Genomic DNA, 19,777 nt, shown 5'->3' on the forward strand with positions numbered 1-19,777 from the left:
CTTCATTCTTGGAATACTTTTGTTGTTTGCTCATCTAGCATATTCCTAATCACAGAATCATTATATATTTATCACCATATATTTTTTCCCACCATTTTCTGTTTTTTCACTCCCTTCCCTTCCATATTCCATCTCCTTAGCTTTCCTGATAATAAGTGTTTCCAGGCTCTCCAGCTCTTATTTTGTATTATGAAGTCATTAAAACAGTGAGATCTACCTATCATGAGCTCCTTCATTAGAAATTTTACTGGCATTCGAATCCTCACTCACTCACTGTTATCTGCCTAATATACATTGTTGACAAATTATCATACTGTCCACTCTGTTCTCTTATAAACTAATCCACATTTGCTAATAGACATATTTCACACACATCACATTGTACAAAATTATTCAACAAGGACTAGTCACTGTACATAATAATAAATTCAACAATTAAATTAAAAATATATTATCAATATATGCTCACCTGTATTTAATTGAAACACTTAAATGGATCCTCTAACTAAACATAATCCTAAATTTTAATTAAGATAAGAACAAATAACTTATCTCTTTGGCAATTATTTATTATTATTATTATTTGACACCTCCAGGGAGTTCATAGACTCATCGAGGGAGGGCACCTTCTCTACAACTCTGTTTCCATCAACTGACCGCAACTACACCAACGCTATCTACTGCCGATCCCCACCACTAGTATTTCCACAGACAATCACAAACAACCATGACCACGGCAGGATTCGAATCCATAGCCTTTTGGTGGGAGAGTGGATATGCTAACCACTCGGCCAGCCATTGCATTTAGCTAAACAGTCTCAAAACCCAAGTAATGACTTATTTATTTCTGTGTTCATTTATATGAGTGTTAATAATCAAGATTGCATTTTTAAGAAGGTATAGTAGAAACTGTTCCAGTCTTAGTGGAACTCTGTTGAGAGTAGAACTATTTCCAAGCTAGTTAGAAAAGACCTACATTCAATTCTCGTCACAGCAGGATGAATCTTTATATGGGCTTTTTCAATTGAAGGCGAGTTAGCTGATTTCATACAGAAGTAACAGGGTTTTTCATCCTGTATACATGGAAATCAGTCATGAGAACACGCATCATTTTCAGCCAGAAAATACTATTGTTGTTGTTGGTGGTGGTGGTGGGCTGTAGTGGTATCGTGTATGTGGTTGGAGGATTAAGTAATAGGGAGGTGGTGAGATGTGTGTGATAGAGTAGAGTGCCCTCCCTTGATGGCTCTTTGGAGGTGTCACATAATAATAATAAATAAAATAAAAATGTAAATAAAAAATACTACTTATAAATTATTTGCCTTCAATATGAACTTAATGGAAAAGAATCACAAACACACATAGAAACAATCAAAAATGTAACACAAATGTTTTAGTAAGACACATACAGTGGCTAGTTCTTGTTGAATAGTTTTGTATAATGTGATATGTGTGTGAAATATGTCTATTATTAGCAAATGTGGATTAGTTTATAAGAGAACAGAGAGAACACTATGATAATTTCTCAAATTATTGACCATTGTTGTTGTATCTTTATCCAAACCTTGTTATTTTGTCAAAAATAAATTAGCAAAGATGAGGTGAGTCGAGGAATACTATTTAAACTGAAGTAAATAGATATAGGCCAGTGGACCTGTTGAGTGGGTGATATAATAAAGTCTATCCAATAGAAATTTGTTCTTTTGCAAGCCTCTTCTTGCACAAGAACAGACATATTATTATGTGACACCTCTAAAGAGAATTCCAAGGACTTATTGAGAAGGATAGTCTACAACTCCCTGTCTCCACTTTAATCTACCAATTACACAGAACCACTACCATCATCATCATCCACACACAATGCCATCTACTGGTAGACCACAAGATCAAGGATTTTATAAAAAATTATTATTGTTATGATAGCTAAATTGAGCCTCCGTAGCTCAGTCAGTATAGACAAAACCCTTTGGTTGGAAAGACCTGGGTTGAATTACTATCTATGATGTGAGGAACCATTATCTGGTCTCTTTCGACTAAAGGTGAGTTAACCGGTCTCATATGGAGATGGAGGGTTTTTTGTTCTGGTGACTTGGGTTTTTCATTCCTCAAAACAGGCAAACTGGTCCTGTGAACACACAGCTACAGTCATAAAATACTTATAGCAAGGAAGGCAACGGAAAACCACCTTGCATCATATCTTCTTCTTCTTCCTTCTACATATTAGGCCTACTGGCCTGTTACAGAGCTATCTTATGCCCTTCTAAGTTGTACCGTCCCAAGGATAAGGTGACTAGCCCTATGCCTCCCAATATATTCTATGGCTGTAGCTGTGTATGTTCATGAGGCTGGTTTGCCTGCTTGCAGGAAGAAAAACCCCAGATAAACTGGTGAGAAAAGCCCAGTTGTCCATGCCCGCTAACTTCGCTCTGTCTGAGAAAGATCCTTAAGCTCCTCACATCAGCAACAGGAATTGAACCTAGGACACTCCTTTCCCAGGCATATATATATATATATATATATATATATATATATATGGCAAAAGAGAGCAATATGATGGTGTGCTGGCCATTAATTTCAAACATCATCAGATGTAGAACAGAGATAACTGACTGTGAGCTTGCTGTATGGCTTAATGAGATGATATATTTAGAGGAATTAAATTGGTTTAAGAGTATTAGGAGATTGATTATTTGACAGTTGCGGAGGATAATTTATTTTTAGTTATCTCGGTTCTATATCTAATAGCTTTTTAAATGAAACCACCAGTACACCGTCATCTTGTTTCCTTGCTGTGTATATAACAGGTTTTTTGTTCCCTTTGCTTTTTTTATTTTCATCTCTTTTTGAACTCATAGTTTGTTTAATTCATTTTTCCATTATTGGTGGTATCCACATTGTTTTGGCAATCAATCAAGTATCTCTATAATCAATTATTGGTTCTTCATCAGCAATACCTCCTAATTACATTCCATCTCAGCTCTGATTTAGCCTCCTATTCCAGCTACTATGTCATCCTTGGACCTTCAAAAAATGCACACATGTATCAAATAAATATTCCTTCCTTAATATAGTCCCATTTAATTATCTCTTTCACCTTGGTTGGATAAAAGGGGCAGCTCCATTACCAAAATAGCTTTGCCTTTTTTCAATTTAAGAAATTAAAGGTGTTGTTGGTAGAAGTTCTAATGTCTTTTGATGTACTATATTTGATGGAAGGGCACTCTACAACTCTGTCTCCACCATTTAATCCATCAACTACACAGAACCACTACTACCATCATCTGCACACAATGCCGGTTGGTTTTGTGAAGCAGATCATTCTGGCTCTTTTATGTATTGCTTTAGTGATACCTGTACTTTTGCTGGATGATATTACTAGATTTATGGTGAAATGATTTGTATATGCGAGTAGGTTTGTGATGGACATTAAAAGGATTCTATTAGATGGACATTTTATCAAATTATCTCAGTAAAATAGACATTTAGTTTTGTTCACATGAAGATAAACTTGATTCATAATTTTGGTTCTAAATGTAAATCTTGGAATTAAATGAAAAAAAGATATTCAAACGAGTAAAATAAAACTAGAATTTTCATAAAACCTTATTTTGTAATCAACATTTATAATCATTTTCATATCAGAATGTAAACTTGTTTCATTTTAAATGATTTATTTATTGTTGAAATTCAGAAAATGGACCACAATGATCGCCCATGGGCAATGGCAGAACCATCTAAAAAGTCTTCTGCTAAACAACGTGAAAATGTGATATTTGTCCCGCTTAAAGGTAGGTGGTTTGTGTTGTACTGTTAATATGCATAAAGAGAGAGAGAGAGAGAGATTTTGTTCTCTGTTTTAGTGTAAATCTTTAGGATTCCAATATTATAATATCTTTAGAAAAGCAGAGAACCTAGTTATGTTTTAAAATAAAAAATATACATTATTATGCATTCCATTGAGCATATTCTTCTAACAAAGACATGTTCACAGTTGCACAAGTGCAACGTATAAAGCACATTATAAAGTCATGTGAATGTGACTATACATACTGATGATACAAACACATCACATCAAAAGCTTCCTTAGCATCCAAGAAACTACCATGCTCTTTTGTTTAAGATAATATTGTACACCCAGCAAACTCTTAACTATACACAAATCCCAAATCTGTCCATGCTTGATGTGGTGCACTAAGACTTCTCTAACAATTATTAATGCTATCCAGAGGAGAGCAATTCGACTCATAGACAATCTTTAACAAATTTTAACTTACAGATTCACTTTAACCTCTATCCCTCAGATTCAATGTTTTAGCTCTGTGTCTATTTTATAGATACTTAAATGGTCATTCCTCCACTGAACTGGCAACCATCATTCTTCTACTTTCTGTTACCTGTTCATACAAGAGCAGCAACTGGTCAGCACCCCTTTACTGTGCAACTACAAACACACTGAACCTGTTTTTCTTCTTCGTCTTTTATTCCATCTACCTCGGTCTTCTGGAAGCCTACCACAAGAAGTATTTGCAAACTACAACCTGCAACTCTTCATAAAAAAAATGGCAATGAACTGCTGTGTCTCCCCATACACCTGAGACATGGCATTGATGTAAAAAATATATACAGTATGGCATGAAAAAACAGTACTGAATAACTACAACGATATATGTTATGGAGTAAACAGGTTTATGAACAAAGAAATACATGCTTACACATGATGATATGTACACAGCTATCAGTGGAATATAGATTGAATAAAGCATTAACGACGGTAGATTACATGCTCAAAATGGGTGCCTTGTCTTTCAAGACAGGTTTCATAGCTCAATAGTGAAGGTTCTCTGTCATCTTGGAGAACAAGGGTTGGGACATCTGCTGGACATATCATGTAATTTTATCAATCAGTTCATCAAGGTTTGAATGCGAGTCATGGTGGAATGCCCATTCCTTCAACATATCCCAAACAAAGGCATCAAGCAATGTGAGATTAGTAGAATGTGAAGGATACGGGAATTCTGTGAACCTCAAAATGAGCATCCCAGGGAAGCATTCTGATAAATAGGCTCTAGAACCATGTGATGTGCAAGAGGTCCATCCTGTTGGAATACTATATGAAATGGAATGTTTTTTGCACAGCACATCCTGTGCAAATCCTGGATGAATAGAACCAACACATTCTTGATGTAATGTTTACTATTCAAGGTCACTGTTACACCACCCTGTTCAATGATGTATGGTCCAATTATGCCATGGTCAGGAACTGCACACCATGTGGTGACCTCGCCATGAAAAAGTTTCTCTTGGACATATTCAGGTGTAGAGGAAACCAAGAAACCTGCAGGTTCGTCTGTTTATGATTGCTTACATGGAAATGTGCTTCATCCAAGAATGGGTCATTATGGAGGAAGGATGGATCTTCATAGGCAGTGGCCAGCATGCATGCACAGTATTCCAGCCATGCAGCGTAATCCGTTACTGTTAAACACACACACACTCACCTGAATGATGTACAAAAAGGCACCCAACTATTTAAGGATTTTCTGTAGTGACTGCCCTGGTATCCTAAGTTTTACTGCTGTTTGGTGTTGTCTGCATTTCAGAGTCTGTAATTGCTCCAGCCAAATTAGCTTCTGATTCTCATTTGTGTTAGCAGTTTGTTGTCTCCCCAAAAGACTTGTATAGAAGGATGGCCTGCACTTGAATTCATTTGGCATCATAAGCCTGGCAAAATTACTTCTTGGAATGAGACCTAATGCAGAGAGTCAGGGAAACTAGATCATCAAGGGAGGAATGGGAAAAATGTGTGTGAAAGTTCAGCTATGGTATGCATCATCATCATCATCATCAAATTCCTGCCATGTACCCTCAAGGGGTGTACAAGATATGATAGTACTACATGAAAAAAATTACATCATTACTAACTTCCTATCTACAATTTTCCTCCAAATCAGTCTGTTACTTGTCAAGACTCCAACATTATCAGATCATATATTTCTATCGTCTAAGACACTTTGTACCGTATCAATCCACCTATAATCTTGGTCTTCCTTGAGTCGTTTTGCTGCCAACCTGGCAGAGAACACTTGTTTTGCTAATCTTTCCTCACCCATTCTGTTTAAGTGACCATACCACCTGAGATTAGCTCTGCTAACGCATTCCTGGATGCTGACAATGTCAAGTTCTTTCCTAATATCCTCGTTTTTAATATGATATTGCCATTGATGCCATCTGTTCACACATCTAATCTTTCTCAGGACTCTCATAACTGCGGTCTCTAGTCTTTGGTCAAGTGCTTTACTTCTGACCCAGCTCTCAGATCCATAAGTTAAAACTGGTGTGAACACTGTCTTGTATACAGCTAATTTAGTGTTCTGACTAATTTCTCTCTTATTCCATATGAATTTATTCAATTGATTTCCTACCATACCAGCTTTGTTGATTCTGTTGTCTATTTTCTTATTTAATTTACCATCCTCACTAAAAATCGTGCCTAAGTAGCTGAATGTTTTGGATTCAATGTAATGGACTTAAGTGTGTAATTTTGGTATATTATTGGGCTTTATTAACGTGGTTAGTGTACTAAAGTGTTTTATAACATAATCTATGTCGGGAAGTCGCAGCTAGATGAATTCATAATGTGTAGTGTTCGTGCAAGCTCCAGATAAGATAAGTATCATTTTCAGTTATCGATACAAATTACTTAATATTGTGTAGTTTTGTTTTGCTTGCCTTGCGTATTTTAGTGCGTCTGTTTTTAGTGTGTTATAACGTATAATTTGACAAAACACGTTGCAAAAAAGTATGGCACCTGTGTGAAGGAAAATGGCGGCCAGTAATGAAGGTTCGCCATCCTTATCAAAGAACGGTAGTATAAAAGAAATGAGTCAGTGTACTAGCTGTGAAATGTACGCTTTGCGGAGTGCGGTCGGAGTGTGGTTAGATGATAATAAAGGATCGAATGTGTGTAGAAAATGTAGGGAGAATGAGGAATTGAAGTGTATTTCGGATCTTGAGTGTGATATTTTTGTCAACCTTCAGAATTAAGGAAATAGGGATATGACAGGAAACGGCAAGGTTGTACATGAAAATTGTGAAAGTGTGAATGATAGTATAAATGGTTTCTCAGAGAATAAAAAAGATGAGATAGATGCATTGAGTGAGATCACGTTGTTGAATAGTGCGATAGAAAGAGCAAAACAGCAGCTAGAGTGCATGAACAAAAGTAGACTGAATGAACCAACCAATAATAAAAGGTATGACAGGAAAAATAGACGTATGAATGTGAACATGAACAAAATGAAGAATAGAGTGCTGTATGGAGACTCGTTAGTATGAGGTGTGTTAGTAGAGGATTTGACAAAATCGTACCAACCTGTGCGACCATAAAGGACGTAACTGAGTCTATTAGAGAGCAAAAGGAAAGGGTGAAAGAAATGATTGTTGTGGCAGGTACGAATGATTTGAAAGGAGATAAAATGGAAATGATAGAAGACCTGAATGAATTGTTTGAGGTAGCAAAAGAAAAGAGTGAGAGAGTTAGAATGATTAGTCTTTTGCCACGGTATGACAGTGAAATGTTTAAAAGGAGGGCCATAATTGCGAATGACTTTATGCGTGGGTTATGTATGACGAGTGGTGTGGAATTTGTGGATGTGTGGAGTGAGTTTGATGGGCGAAAGGATCTATATAAGATGGATGGCTTGCATTTGAATGGTTACGGTGTAAGAAGACTTGAGAAAGTGTTGCTGAATGTAGTGGATGTGCAAATTCAGGGAAACTAGATTTGTTAAGGGGGGGGAAAGTCCTTATGGAGGCAGTTGAACGTAAGAATGAATATAATATGCCAGAGCAAATAAGGACAACAAATCTGAGTGGGATAGTTAATATAAGGCATCAAGGTAGGGTTGGGGCTAATGGGGGTCTTAAATTCATGTACACTAATTCTTGTTCCTAATACTAGGAGTATTAGGAACAAGAAGGAAGAATTTTTGGCCATGGTTGGCACTTCCAGACCACAGGTTATAGGTATTAGTGAAACATGAATTCGGTGAGAGTGATCATAGCGTCTTAACTTGGGAGGTAGCTAAAGGTGTAGAATTTTCAATTAAGACAGGGTACATGTGGAATTATCGGGCTGGAAAGTATGACAAGCTTAGGAGTTTGATTGGTTCAGTGCCATGGCATGTACAACTGCAAGGACTAGAAGTTGATAGTGCATGGGAGGTAGTTAAGAAGTGCTTGCATGAAGCAATGGCTGACTGTATACCTAGAGTCCGAATAATAAATCAAGTAGGGGTTAAATGGATGAATAACACCATTAAGCTTGAGCTGCAAAAAAAGAAACAACTATGGAGAGAATTTAAGGAGAAGGGTGACCGGCAGGCACATGAACGGTATAAAGCGCAGGCCAGAAGGGTGACGAGTGTGGTAAGAAAAGCAAAAAAGGATTACGAAAGAACATGGCCATGCAGGCTAAAGAGAATCCTAAACAGTTTTTTAGATATGTAGCAAGTAAAAGGAAAAATGTACATGGCAGATTGATTTTAAAGAATGCCGATGGTAGGGAGGTAACTGAATCAGTTGAGATAGTTGAGTTACTGAGTGAGCACTTTGCAAGAGTATATCATCCAGGTGGTGACATTGCAGAAACAAATAAACCAGTAGATTATATGGGAATTGTGGTGAATGAAGTGGAGGTGAGTAGTCTATTGCATAACCTCAATGTCAATACATCTGTGGGATTGGATGGTATACCAGCTCGTGTTGTACGAGAAGCAGCTAAAGAATTGTCAGTACCCTTGACCATTTTGTTTAATTTGAGTCTTGGGTCTGGGTTAGTCCCGAGCGGGTGGAAAGAGGGGAAAATAGTTCCACTGCATAAAGGTGGTTCCAAGACTGCTGTTGTAAATTACCGACTGATTAGCATATCAGGAATCATAGTCAAGGTCTTAGAGAAATTAGTCAAGAAAAGAATACAGGATTGGATAGATGAAAATGGGATATTGTATGGGGGACAACATGGTTTTGTGAAGGGTAGATCATGCCTCAGTAACTTGCTCACGTTTTATAACACAGTGACGGCTGAACTGGATAGGGGTAATGGGTTTACAGTGATACTACTGGACCTTTCCAAGGCCTTTGATAGGATACCACATGGAAATCTAATCAGTAAACTGGAGCAGATGGGTATAGATATAGGGTTGGTGAGATGGATAGGAGGGTGGTTAAAGGAGAGATATCAAAGAGTGGTTTATTCAGGAGTGGAGTCTAAAACACGTCTTGTGACTAGTGGAGTGCCACAGGGCTCTGTTCTTGGACCACTGCTTTTCAATTTGTTCATCAATGATATTGGAAAGGATCTGAGAGGAAGTGTTCACTTGTTTGCTGATGATGCAAAGTTGGGTAGAGTAATTGTGAGTGCACAGGATGTCAAAATTTTACAGGATGATTTGGATAGTTTGGAGGACTGGGCTAGGAAAAATGGATGTCAATTTAATGTGGCAAAGTGTAAGGTTATGCACTTTGGGTGAAAAGAATAGCAGCAGTATATCGCATTGGTGGAACCATACTCCAGGAGATTGATGAGGCCAGGGATTTGGGAGTGTTGGTGGATAGGGAGTTGAAGTTTAGGAGTCACATTGCAAAAGTAACTAAAACAGCTCACCTAATCACTTGGCTTCTGAAAAATACTTTAACATGCAGAGACGAACAAGTTGTTGTTCCTTTGTATTGAGCCTTGATAAGACCCCATCTGGACTTCTGTGCCCAGTTATGGGCACCAGGGTTTCTTCGTGATGGGGAGGAAGTGGAGAGGGTCCAGAGACGAGTGACCAAGATGATAGCAGGTCTGTGGAATTAACCTTATAAGAATAGGTTGAAGATTTGTGGGTTGCAGAAATTGGACAATAGGCGAAGGAGGGGTGATATGATTGAGACATTCAAATTACTGAAGGGTTTTCATAAGATTGATCCAGAAGATATTTTTGAAAATATGCCTGGTGGTGGGAGGACTAGGGGCCATGCATGGAAGCTGGGCAAGAGCGTGGTTGACAAGGGTGTTAGAGCTAGGTTCTTTACTTGGAGAGTGGTAAACGAGTAGAATAAGCTTCCAGAGTCTGTTGTGGGTGCTACGACCGTGAATGAGTTCAAGGTAAGGTATGATAGATACTGTGTGAATGTTGAATAGTTGTTCTTGACATGATGTTGGGGCTTCCCTCGATGAGTCTGTCGACTCCTTGGAGTTTCCCGGAACAACAATAATAATAATAATAATAATGTTTTACTTGTTCCACAGGTTCTCTGTTCACAATGCAGTTGACATTTTCAATGATTCTGCCTATTTTCATTGTCTTTGTCTTTTTATTGCTGACCTTCATACCATATCTATTACAACAGCTATTCAATTTAGTCAGAGAATCTTGCAGACTTGTAGCAGATTTATTTAGAAATATGACATCATCCGCATAAGGAAAGAACTGACATTAACATCTCCAATTTTGATATCGTGTTTAATACCACTTTCCTTCATAATATGATCCATATAGATAATGAATAACAGAGGGGATAATGTACATCCTTGTCTCACACCAGATTTAATATTAAACCATCTTCGTGTACTTACTTCAATTCTAACTGCTGACTTATAACTGAAATAAAGACTAAGTATTGCTTGATATAATGCCCCATTGACACCATATAACTGCAGTGTATTGAATAGCTTCTCTCTTGGCACCTTGTCATATGCCTTTTCCTAATCGATAAAACTTAAATACAGATCTTTGTTATATTCCCATGCTTTTTCGACTATTTGTCGTAAAGTGAAGATCTGATCCTGACAGCCTCTATTTGGCCTGAATCCAACTTGTTCTTCACCAAGGTTTTCTTACACAATTCTTCTCAACCGTTTCTCAAGTATACTTGCATAGATCTTGCCAGGAACACTCAGTAGGGAAATACCTCTGTAATTCTCAATTCAGTTTTATTTCCCTTTTTATATATGGGTACTATGAGAGCTCTACTCCAATCATCGGGAATTCGTCCCTCTGTCCAGGCTTTCTGAGCTATGCAGTACAGCCACTGTAAGACTCTTATACCACCATACTTAAGCATTTCTGGTTGAATATCATCTACTCCTGCTGCCTTTCCACATTTCAAGCCTTTGATGGCTTTTTCTACTTCAAGTATGGATATGTATTCCTGACTGCATGCCTGGTCAGTGTTTTTTACCACTGTGCTGTCATCACTGCTTGTTTCATTTAGCAATTTTTCAAAGTAATTACTCCATACCTCAAGGATATCTTTTTCTACTGTTTTCATGTCGCCTTTATCATCTCTAACTCCTTTTACAGCACTCTTTCCCTCCATTCCTAAACTTCTTCAACAACCTCCAGAATATTTTGCCACCTTCTTGATATTTATTTTCTATATTCTTGCCAAAGTCCTCCCATGACTTTTGTTTAGCTAGTTTTACACAGTGTTTAGCATTCTTGCATTTGTCTCTGTATTCTCTAATAGCACAAGCTGACTTATTTGACAGGAACTTTTGATATGCTTTCTTCTTTTCCTTCACTGCCTCTTTAAATTCCTGTGTCCACATGGAGTCCTGATTTTTCTATCCTTGCAGACAACCTCACCACATGCCTCTCTGGCAGAATCAATCAATGTTTTCTTCAGAGTTTGCCACTGAATCTCCAAGGTTTGATTCCTGTTCTCAAACTCTTTCATTTTTTCTTCAATAATCTTTGTGTATTTTAGTCTACAGTTCACATCTGAGAGCTGCTCAACTTTTATTCGCTTTTAAACTTTCTTACATGTTATTCTTTTCAATATGAAATTCAATTTTATCCTGCTCAAGACTAAATAGTGATCACTTCCGATTTCAAATTCTCTGTACACTCTGGTGTCCTGCACCAGGGAGAAAAACATCACTATCAACAATAATATAGTCAATGAGACTTTTCTTATTCCTAGCCTCTTCTCTCCATGTGAATTTGTGCACATTTTTATGTTGGAACATGGAGTTAGTAATAACCAGTCCATGTCCTGAGCAGATATCCAACAGATATTTGGCATTATTATTAGCTTTGCTCTTTTCTCCAAATTTTCCCAAAATATTTTTGTATGTCTCACAATCATTTCCTGTTCTGCTATTTAGATCCCCAACAAGGACCAACTTTTCCTTTTTCATTGTGTCAGTTGCTTTTTCTAAAGCCTCACAATATTCCTCCACTTCTACCTTAGTAGAACCTTCTATGGGACCATAGACACAAATAAGTCTCATTGTCCAGTTCCCCATTCTCATATTTGCCCACATTACTCTACTTGAGACTGACTGCCATTCAAGAAGATTAGCCTCGTATTTTGTGTTGAATACTATGGCTACTCCTTCTTTTCCTTGATTGTTATTGCCTGAATATAACATTTTGTATTTATTGCTCAGAAAGATCTCACCAGTTTTGGTTTTTTTTTGTTTCAGTCACCCCTATTATGTCGATCTGGCACTTATCTAATTCCTCAGCTAGCTCCATTTCTTTGCCATTCAGGCTTCTTACGTTGATAGTACCGATCTTTAACTCTGGTGATGTTGAGTTGGGGTTAGTTTTCAGATTTGTTCCAGGCTGACTTTTCGCTGTTCACCCTGGTTCCAAGCGAAAACAATGGGGGCCTTGTTTAACCGCGTGATGCCCCAGCCGGCATGAAATTTTGTCATGTCGTACCGTCATTTTTTTTTATTTTGGTTTAACGAATAAGAATACAATTTGGTCGGCTAAATCCCAAATTGCCAGCCCATCCTTGTTCGTTCATTATCCAAGCAGATACCCAATAGGGTGCACCATGAGAAGGTGAGGATTGGACATTAGGTCAGAAGCCCTGGTCGGTTCTCCGCATTCCTTTAAAGGCTGTGTGGAGGTCTCCTCTCAGTTATATAGCTTTGACCCTTAAGCACCCCGCTATGGTGTGCAAACATGATAAATGGAAAATACAATTCTCCAAGTCTTTTTTTTATTTTTTTTAGCTGTAGCTGTAATCCCTTTAATGGATTACAGTTTTTTGATATAGAGAGAAACCTATTGGATGTAAATTTGTTGATGTGTTATATTCAAGTTTTTATCCTTCCTTCACACATGATGATGTTTTGTGAGACACAAAATGTAATATCTGCTAATTAATGTTAAATTAGTTAAACAAATTTATCTTTTCCTGTGTTTTACATATTCGTTAAATTATTGTAACAATTTTCTATTCTTCTGAGGCTGAATTTATTCCACTATCTGACTTCAAATGTTTGCCCTTGTTCCTCTGAAAATGGCAGTATTTTTTATTGGAAGAAGAATTTCATTGTCTGGTGTGATCCTACTGCCCCACTTCAAGCCTGAAGTCGCTTGAAAAATTTCCATGTTTGGTCTCTATAGCCGAGTTTTTGGATCTGGTAAAAATAAATAAATAAATAAAAATACCAAAAAAAATATCTTAAATCAATAAAAATGGGGGAAAAAAATGTTAACCCACCTATGAATGTACTATAGCAGTGATGGCGAACCTTTTTACCCAGGTGTGTCAAACTTTTTTTTTCTATAAATATTGGCATTGTTCATGTGCCACTTGCATACATGCATCATAAATATAACTACATAATCATAGATGGTGACTTATACATATCATATTAGGCTATTTATTTAATAGGACATTGATATAAAATCTATGAATTTATATTATACAATTAATTTAATAAACTGAAATTACAAATTTACATTACATTTAATGACTTTTCTGTTGCTTGACTACTGGTCGAAAGTTCTTTCAATGAACAAACCTACCTTCGCCTTAACTGAGAGCGATCTTACATGATTTATTGCAGTTTTTTCATCAGAATACCAATATTTTTCAACATCCAAGGTGTGTCACCTGAAACCCTCAAGTGTGTCAGTGCCGACACACGTGTCATAGGTTCGCCATCACTGTACTATAGGCTCACAAATAAACGTTTTGCAGGTTGGAGGCACATAAATAAAAAATGGAGTGACACACGAGCTGGCATGGCATTTCATTATGTCATGTTTTCCATCATATTTGTTTGTAATTTAAGCCAATACAGAATACATTTTTGTTGGTTAAGTCCCATATTACTGGTTCTTCCTCATTCCTTCACTGTCCAGCAGATATTATTATTACTACTACATAACACCTCCAGGGAGTCCAAAGACTCATCAAGGGAGGGCATCTACTTTACAAGTTTTCATCTCGACCAACCGCAACTACCTTGATATCTACACCAACGCCATCTATCGCCAACCACCACCACCACCACCACTAGTATTTTCACAGACAATCACAAACATCCATGCCCACAGCGGGATTCAAATCCGCAGCCTTTTGGCTGGAGAGTTGTTATGCTAACCACTCGGCCAACCAGGCTGGTGATATCTATAAACAAGGTGTGCACCACAAGAAGGTGAGGATTGAACACTGGTCAGAAGCTCCAGTTGGGAACTTAATTCATATTCCTTACAGGCTGTGTGGATCTCACCCAGTTATCCATCTTTGACTTAAGTAATCACTAAATATGGCATCGTGGGTGTGATTATTTATTGAATCATTATTATACTAAAAAGAAAAATATGTAAGAAGTAAGTTTTAAAAAGAAGTAAAGTCGAGAAGCTTTTAAAATGAGATGAACTGTAGACTTAACTATACAAATATCATTCAAGAAAAATTAGGAGTTTAAAAACAAGAACCAATCCTTGGGATCTGAATGGCAGACTATGAAGAAAACAATGATTGATTCATTTGGGAAAGCATATGAAAGTTCTTTGCAAGGATTCCATACTTCATAGTAGACACAAAAAGTTAAACAATCATTCATGGAAAAGGAAGAAATTGTATCGAAGATCTTAGTGAGTAAGTCAGCAGATGTCCTAAAAAAAAAAAGTGGGAGGCCTGTGTGGAAAATCACTAAACAAAACTCATGGGTAGATTTTGGTAAGAATATAAAGACAAATATCAACAAGTTGACAAAATGTTCTGGAGACTATTGAAAAATCTTTCAAATGGAGGAAAGAGTACTAAAAGAATCAGAGATAAAATGAAGGTTATATAAAAACTGAAGACAAAGATATTCTGGATATCTGGAGTAATTACTTTGAAATATTATTAAATGAGATAAGCAGTGACAGAATTGTGGTTGGAAATATTTAAGTGGAATGAGTATGTATCAGTCTTTGAGGTAGAAACCTGAAATGTGGAAAGGTAGTTGGAGTAGATGATATTTGACTAGAAATGCATAAAAAAGTTCTACACTGGCTACTACATAATTCAGAAGGCCTGTTCAGAAGGTTGAATTCGAGATGATTAGATTAGAGCTAATATTTCCTGCCTGTATAAAAGAGAAATAAAACTGAATACAAGACTTACTGAGGAATTTCCCTCTTAAGTGCTCCAAGTAAAATTTCAGTATGATTTAAGCAAACATTTTTGAGATGAGGATAAAAAAATTGTGTGGAGGGAAACTTGGAGAAGAACAAACAGGATTCAGCCAAAGGTAGTCAGAATCAGATTTTCATATTAAGAGAAATATAGTTCGCCCACCGATTAGAGATCCTTCGACACTTCTGCGCATCTCAGAAAAAGGAGAATCCATTCCGATAATAGGGTAATCAGTCCGTATTGTGGGATAAGTTGTTTATTATTACCGGTCGGAAAATTAACTTCTCTTTTATGATTATTTTAGTTAACTATGTTGCTTGTATAACAGTTGGAAAATTTTACCTATAAAGCACGTGATTTCGCATGTTGGCGACCAATTCGGACGTCCTTCGTTTCTTTCTCCCCTTCAGCATGAATCTACTATTCTTGGAAAGACGCAAAGCAGAGACCTACAAATGATGGGCAAACTATAGTAGAGAAATCATGGAAATGTAATAAGGATTATACTTAAGTTTTGTAGATCTAGAAAAGTGCATCCTGAAACACTGCCACAAGTATATGAGGTAAATGGAACATTATACAGACCAATACATAGTCTCTGTTTAAGTTCTAAGTCAGCAATTAGAATTGAAAGAGGTACAGGAAGAAAATCAGGTGCAAGATAAGTGTGCACCCTATTTTTCTGTTTTACTCATCATCTATATGAATCATATTGTAAAAGAAAGTGACATTAAACCTTATATCAGAATTGGAGATATCAATGTTAACTCTTTCTTTATACAGATAATGATATACTCCTAAACACATCTACTGCAAGTCTCCAGAAACTAAATTGAAGAACTGCTATAACAAATTTGTCAAGAATATTAGCAATAAAAAGACAAAAATTGAGAAAATAGGTAGAAGCATTGAAAACATTAGCTGCATCTTGAATAGGAAACTTACAGAACATGTAAAATATTTCAGCTATTTAGGCATACTTTTTAGTGAAGATGGTAAATTAAATATGGAAATAGACAATACAATAAGAAAGCTAGTGTAGTGGGGAGTCAGTTGAATAAGTTTATGGAATAAGAGAGAAATTAGCCAAAATACTAAACTAGCAGTATACAATACATCATGCAAAACAATTTTAACTTATGGATCCGGGAGTTAAATTAGAAATGAAACAGTTGATCAGAGACTAGAGACCACAGATATGAAAGTTCTCTAAGAAATTAGTTGAGTGAAGATGGCATCAATGGTAGAATCATATTAAAAATGAAGACTATTAGGAAGGAACTTTATTATTATTATCTGAGACTTCCAGGGATTCAAGAACTCATCAAGGGAAAGTTATACATCACCCAAACCATTCAGCATACTTACTCTTAAATTCATTCACACTAGATGCACTCACTACTTCAACATGCAAACGTATTCCACTCACTTAATGCTCTGTGAGAGAAAAATCTAGCTCTTCCTTTCTTAACCAAGAGCAAATTTAATTTCCATGGATGCCTTCATGTTTTCTCCCCACCTTCCATATAAAAAATTTCATCACACAATATCTTATAACACCCATTCAGAAGTTTATAGATCTCTGTCATATTACCCTACTTTCAACTACTAACCACAGTCTGTAGTCCACATACTCGCAATCTGTCCTCACAGTTTTAATTCCATAATCCAGGTGCAGTCTTATATCCTTGTATGCCAAGGTTTGCAATTCTCCTATATATTGTATTTGTAATTTTTGCTATGTGATCTCTGAACTTCAAATTCCTATCCCCATCAGTTTCTTGTAGCATAATCTCACTAGTATGATATGAAATTGGAAATCTCATCACGCCAAAGTGCATATTTATTTATTTATTTATCGTATGGGCTTGTACACATGGTTAAAAGTCAATAAGATAAAATACACATGAATATAGATAAGATACACATATATGATAATATGAATAAAAGAAAGTAAAACATCTACATTCAGGCAAATACAAATATGAAATTTATGACAAGCATCAGACAGAAGATTTATCATATTTTAACATTTAGATTTTTAATTCAGTTGATCGCCTCTGGGGATAGGGCAAAGATATCCTTAAAGTCACCTGGATATGCGGTCAGCTCACATTCCTGTACTATGGCAAATGGTTTGGATCTTGGCTCCACAGGGAGAGTGAGGATTTGGTATCTTACCCCACTTTGAAAGTGAGTCTTCACATACACCATGACCTATACGAATCCTGTTAGCCGTCGTCCATATATTCCTGGGCAGGTCAAGTCCAGATGGTTTTTGGAAGATGTTAATGTAATTACGAACTTCAGGTGATACTGCTTGGGACCACAGTACATCCCACCTGCTCACCAGACTATCATTCTGACTAAGAAGATTATGGGCGGTTTTTATGGCAGGTCTTCTGGATTTTAGTCTATTAGATAAAGCATCTGGAATAAATTCATGTATTGGGAGGTTTGGTTATTTAAAATTCTTTTATATTCACAAAGCAAGGCTTCCTGTCGTCACAGTTCCGGAGGAGCAATATGGCTCAGAGTTGGGAGCCATTGTAAGGGTGTACTCCTAATGCAGCTTGTTATTAAACGCAGAGTGGAGTTAAGTTGAGCATCTAGTTTATTGACATGGTAACTATTGAGCCAGACAGGAGCACCATACCCTGTTGCACTGTAAACTAGACCCATGGGTGCATCGCAGAGTTGTGGCACTTGAGCCCCATATAGTACCACAGAGTTTCTGAACTATGTTATTTCTGGTGCGAACTTTAGCAGTGATATTAATCATATACTGTTTATATGACAGAGTTCTGTCCAGAGTTATTCCCAGATATTTAGGTGTCGGATTAAATGAAATTAATGTTCCATCAGCATATATCTCTGCTTTTTGATTTGCAAGTCTATTATTGAGGTGAAAGCAAGAACATTCGGTTTTACCAGAATTTGGTGTTAATATCCATTTTTTATAGAACTGCCATAAAGTCGGCAGATCATTCTTCAATATTTCTTCAGTTCTTTTTATAGACTTGTCGCTGATTGCCAAAGCTAGATCATCTGCATAAGCAAACTTCCTGCTGGCTGTTTTAGGAATATCTGCGATAAAGGCTAAAAAGCAGTGGTGCGAGCACCTAGCCCTGAGGTAATCCATTCTTAAGCACTCTCTGTTTACTGGTGCTTCCTCTGGAGACTACCCTGAAGTATCAATCACACAGTAAGTTGTTTAGGAGATGACCCAATTTATGCCAAAGTGCATAATTTTTTAAACTTGCCAACATTGAACTGATAGTCATTTTCATTTGCCCAAATTTAAAGCCTATTCGAATCATTCTGTAAGTGTTGGATATCACAGCATCCCTTATTTCCTTGCCTATCTTTGCATCATCAGCAAACAGTTTAACATCACCTTTTACATTCTTCCTAATATCATTAATGTATAGATTGAACCAGTGGTCAAAAGGCTGACATTGACGTTGTTATTATTGAGAAATGTGAACAGAGCTAATCCAAGATAGTGTGATAAGTTAAACAGAATGGAGGAAGAAAGGTTAGCAGAACAAATGTTTGTTGCCAGGACCGCAGGAAAAAGACTCAGAGGAGAATCAAAATCCAGGAGGATTGATGCAGTTAAAAGCCTAGATGACAGAAATATAAGATACAATAATATTGGAGTGCTGATATTTGATAAATAACAAATATAATTTAGAAATATAACAGTTGCCAGCCTGGTTGGCTGAGTGTTAGCGTCTCCGCTTTCCAGCCAAAAGGCTGTGGGTTTGAATCCCGCTATGGGCATGGATGTTTGTGATTGTCTGTGGAAATACTAGTGGTGGTGACAGACTAAGATAAAGGAAAATTGTTGATAGGAGATTAGTATTATTTACATGACAAATGGAAATGTAAGCCATAATTAGGGAATTAACAACTCACTACAGATTTAATACTTAATATTATACTGCTCAAAACAATTAGGGGATATTTTGGTTTTGTTGTAAATTATAAAGTTGTAAAAATAATTTACAAATATAACAAATTTAACAAATATAATTTAGAAATATAACAGTTGCCGGCCTGGTTGTCTGGGTGTTAGCGTATCCGCTTTCCAGCCAGAAGGCTGTGGGTTTGAATCCCACTATGGGCATGGATGTTTGCGATTGTATGTAGAAATACTAGTGGTGGTAGTCAGCAGTAGATGGTGTTGGTGTAGTCGTGGTTAGTTGAAGTTGGTGGATTGAGTGGTGGAGACAGAGAGTTGTGGAGTGGGTACCCTCCCTCAATGAGTCTTTGGACTCCCTGGAGGTGTCACGTAATAATAATAATAATAATAATAATAATAATAACAACAACACAATTTATAATAAAT

General features: G+C 36.8%; 1 protein-coding gene across 2 annotated transcripts in view; it reads left to right on the top strand.

Annotated features, from left to right (window-relative positions):
- LOC150102542 (uncharacterized) overlaps positions 1-19,777 on the top strand; it is a 280,577-nt gene that overhangs the window by 84,121 nt on the left and 176,679 nt on the right. For both annotated transcript variants that reach the window (XM_090399064.1, XM_090399065.1), the window contains exon 4: positions 3,692-3,788. In XM_090399064.1, coding sequence (XP_090255190.1) covers positions 3,692-3,788 — 97 coding nt within the window. The remainder of the gene's footprint in view (positions 1-3,691; positions 3,789-19,777) is intronic.

The sequence above is a fragment of the Typopeltis vanoorti genome, chromosome 10, assembly GCF_054136105.1.
Source record: "Typopeltis vanoorti isolate ZY-2024b chromosome 10, IOZ_Tvanoo_1.0, whole genome shotgun sequence".
NCBI lineage: Eukaryota > Metazoa > Arthropoda > Arachnida > Uropygi > Thelyphonidae > Typopeltis > Typopeltis vanoorti.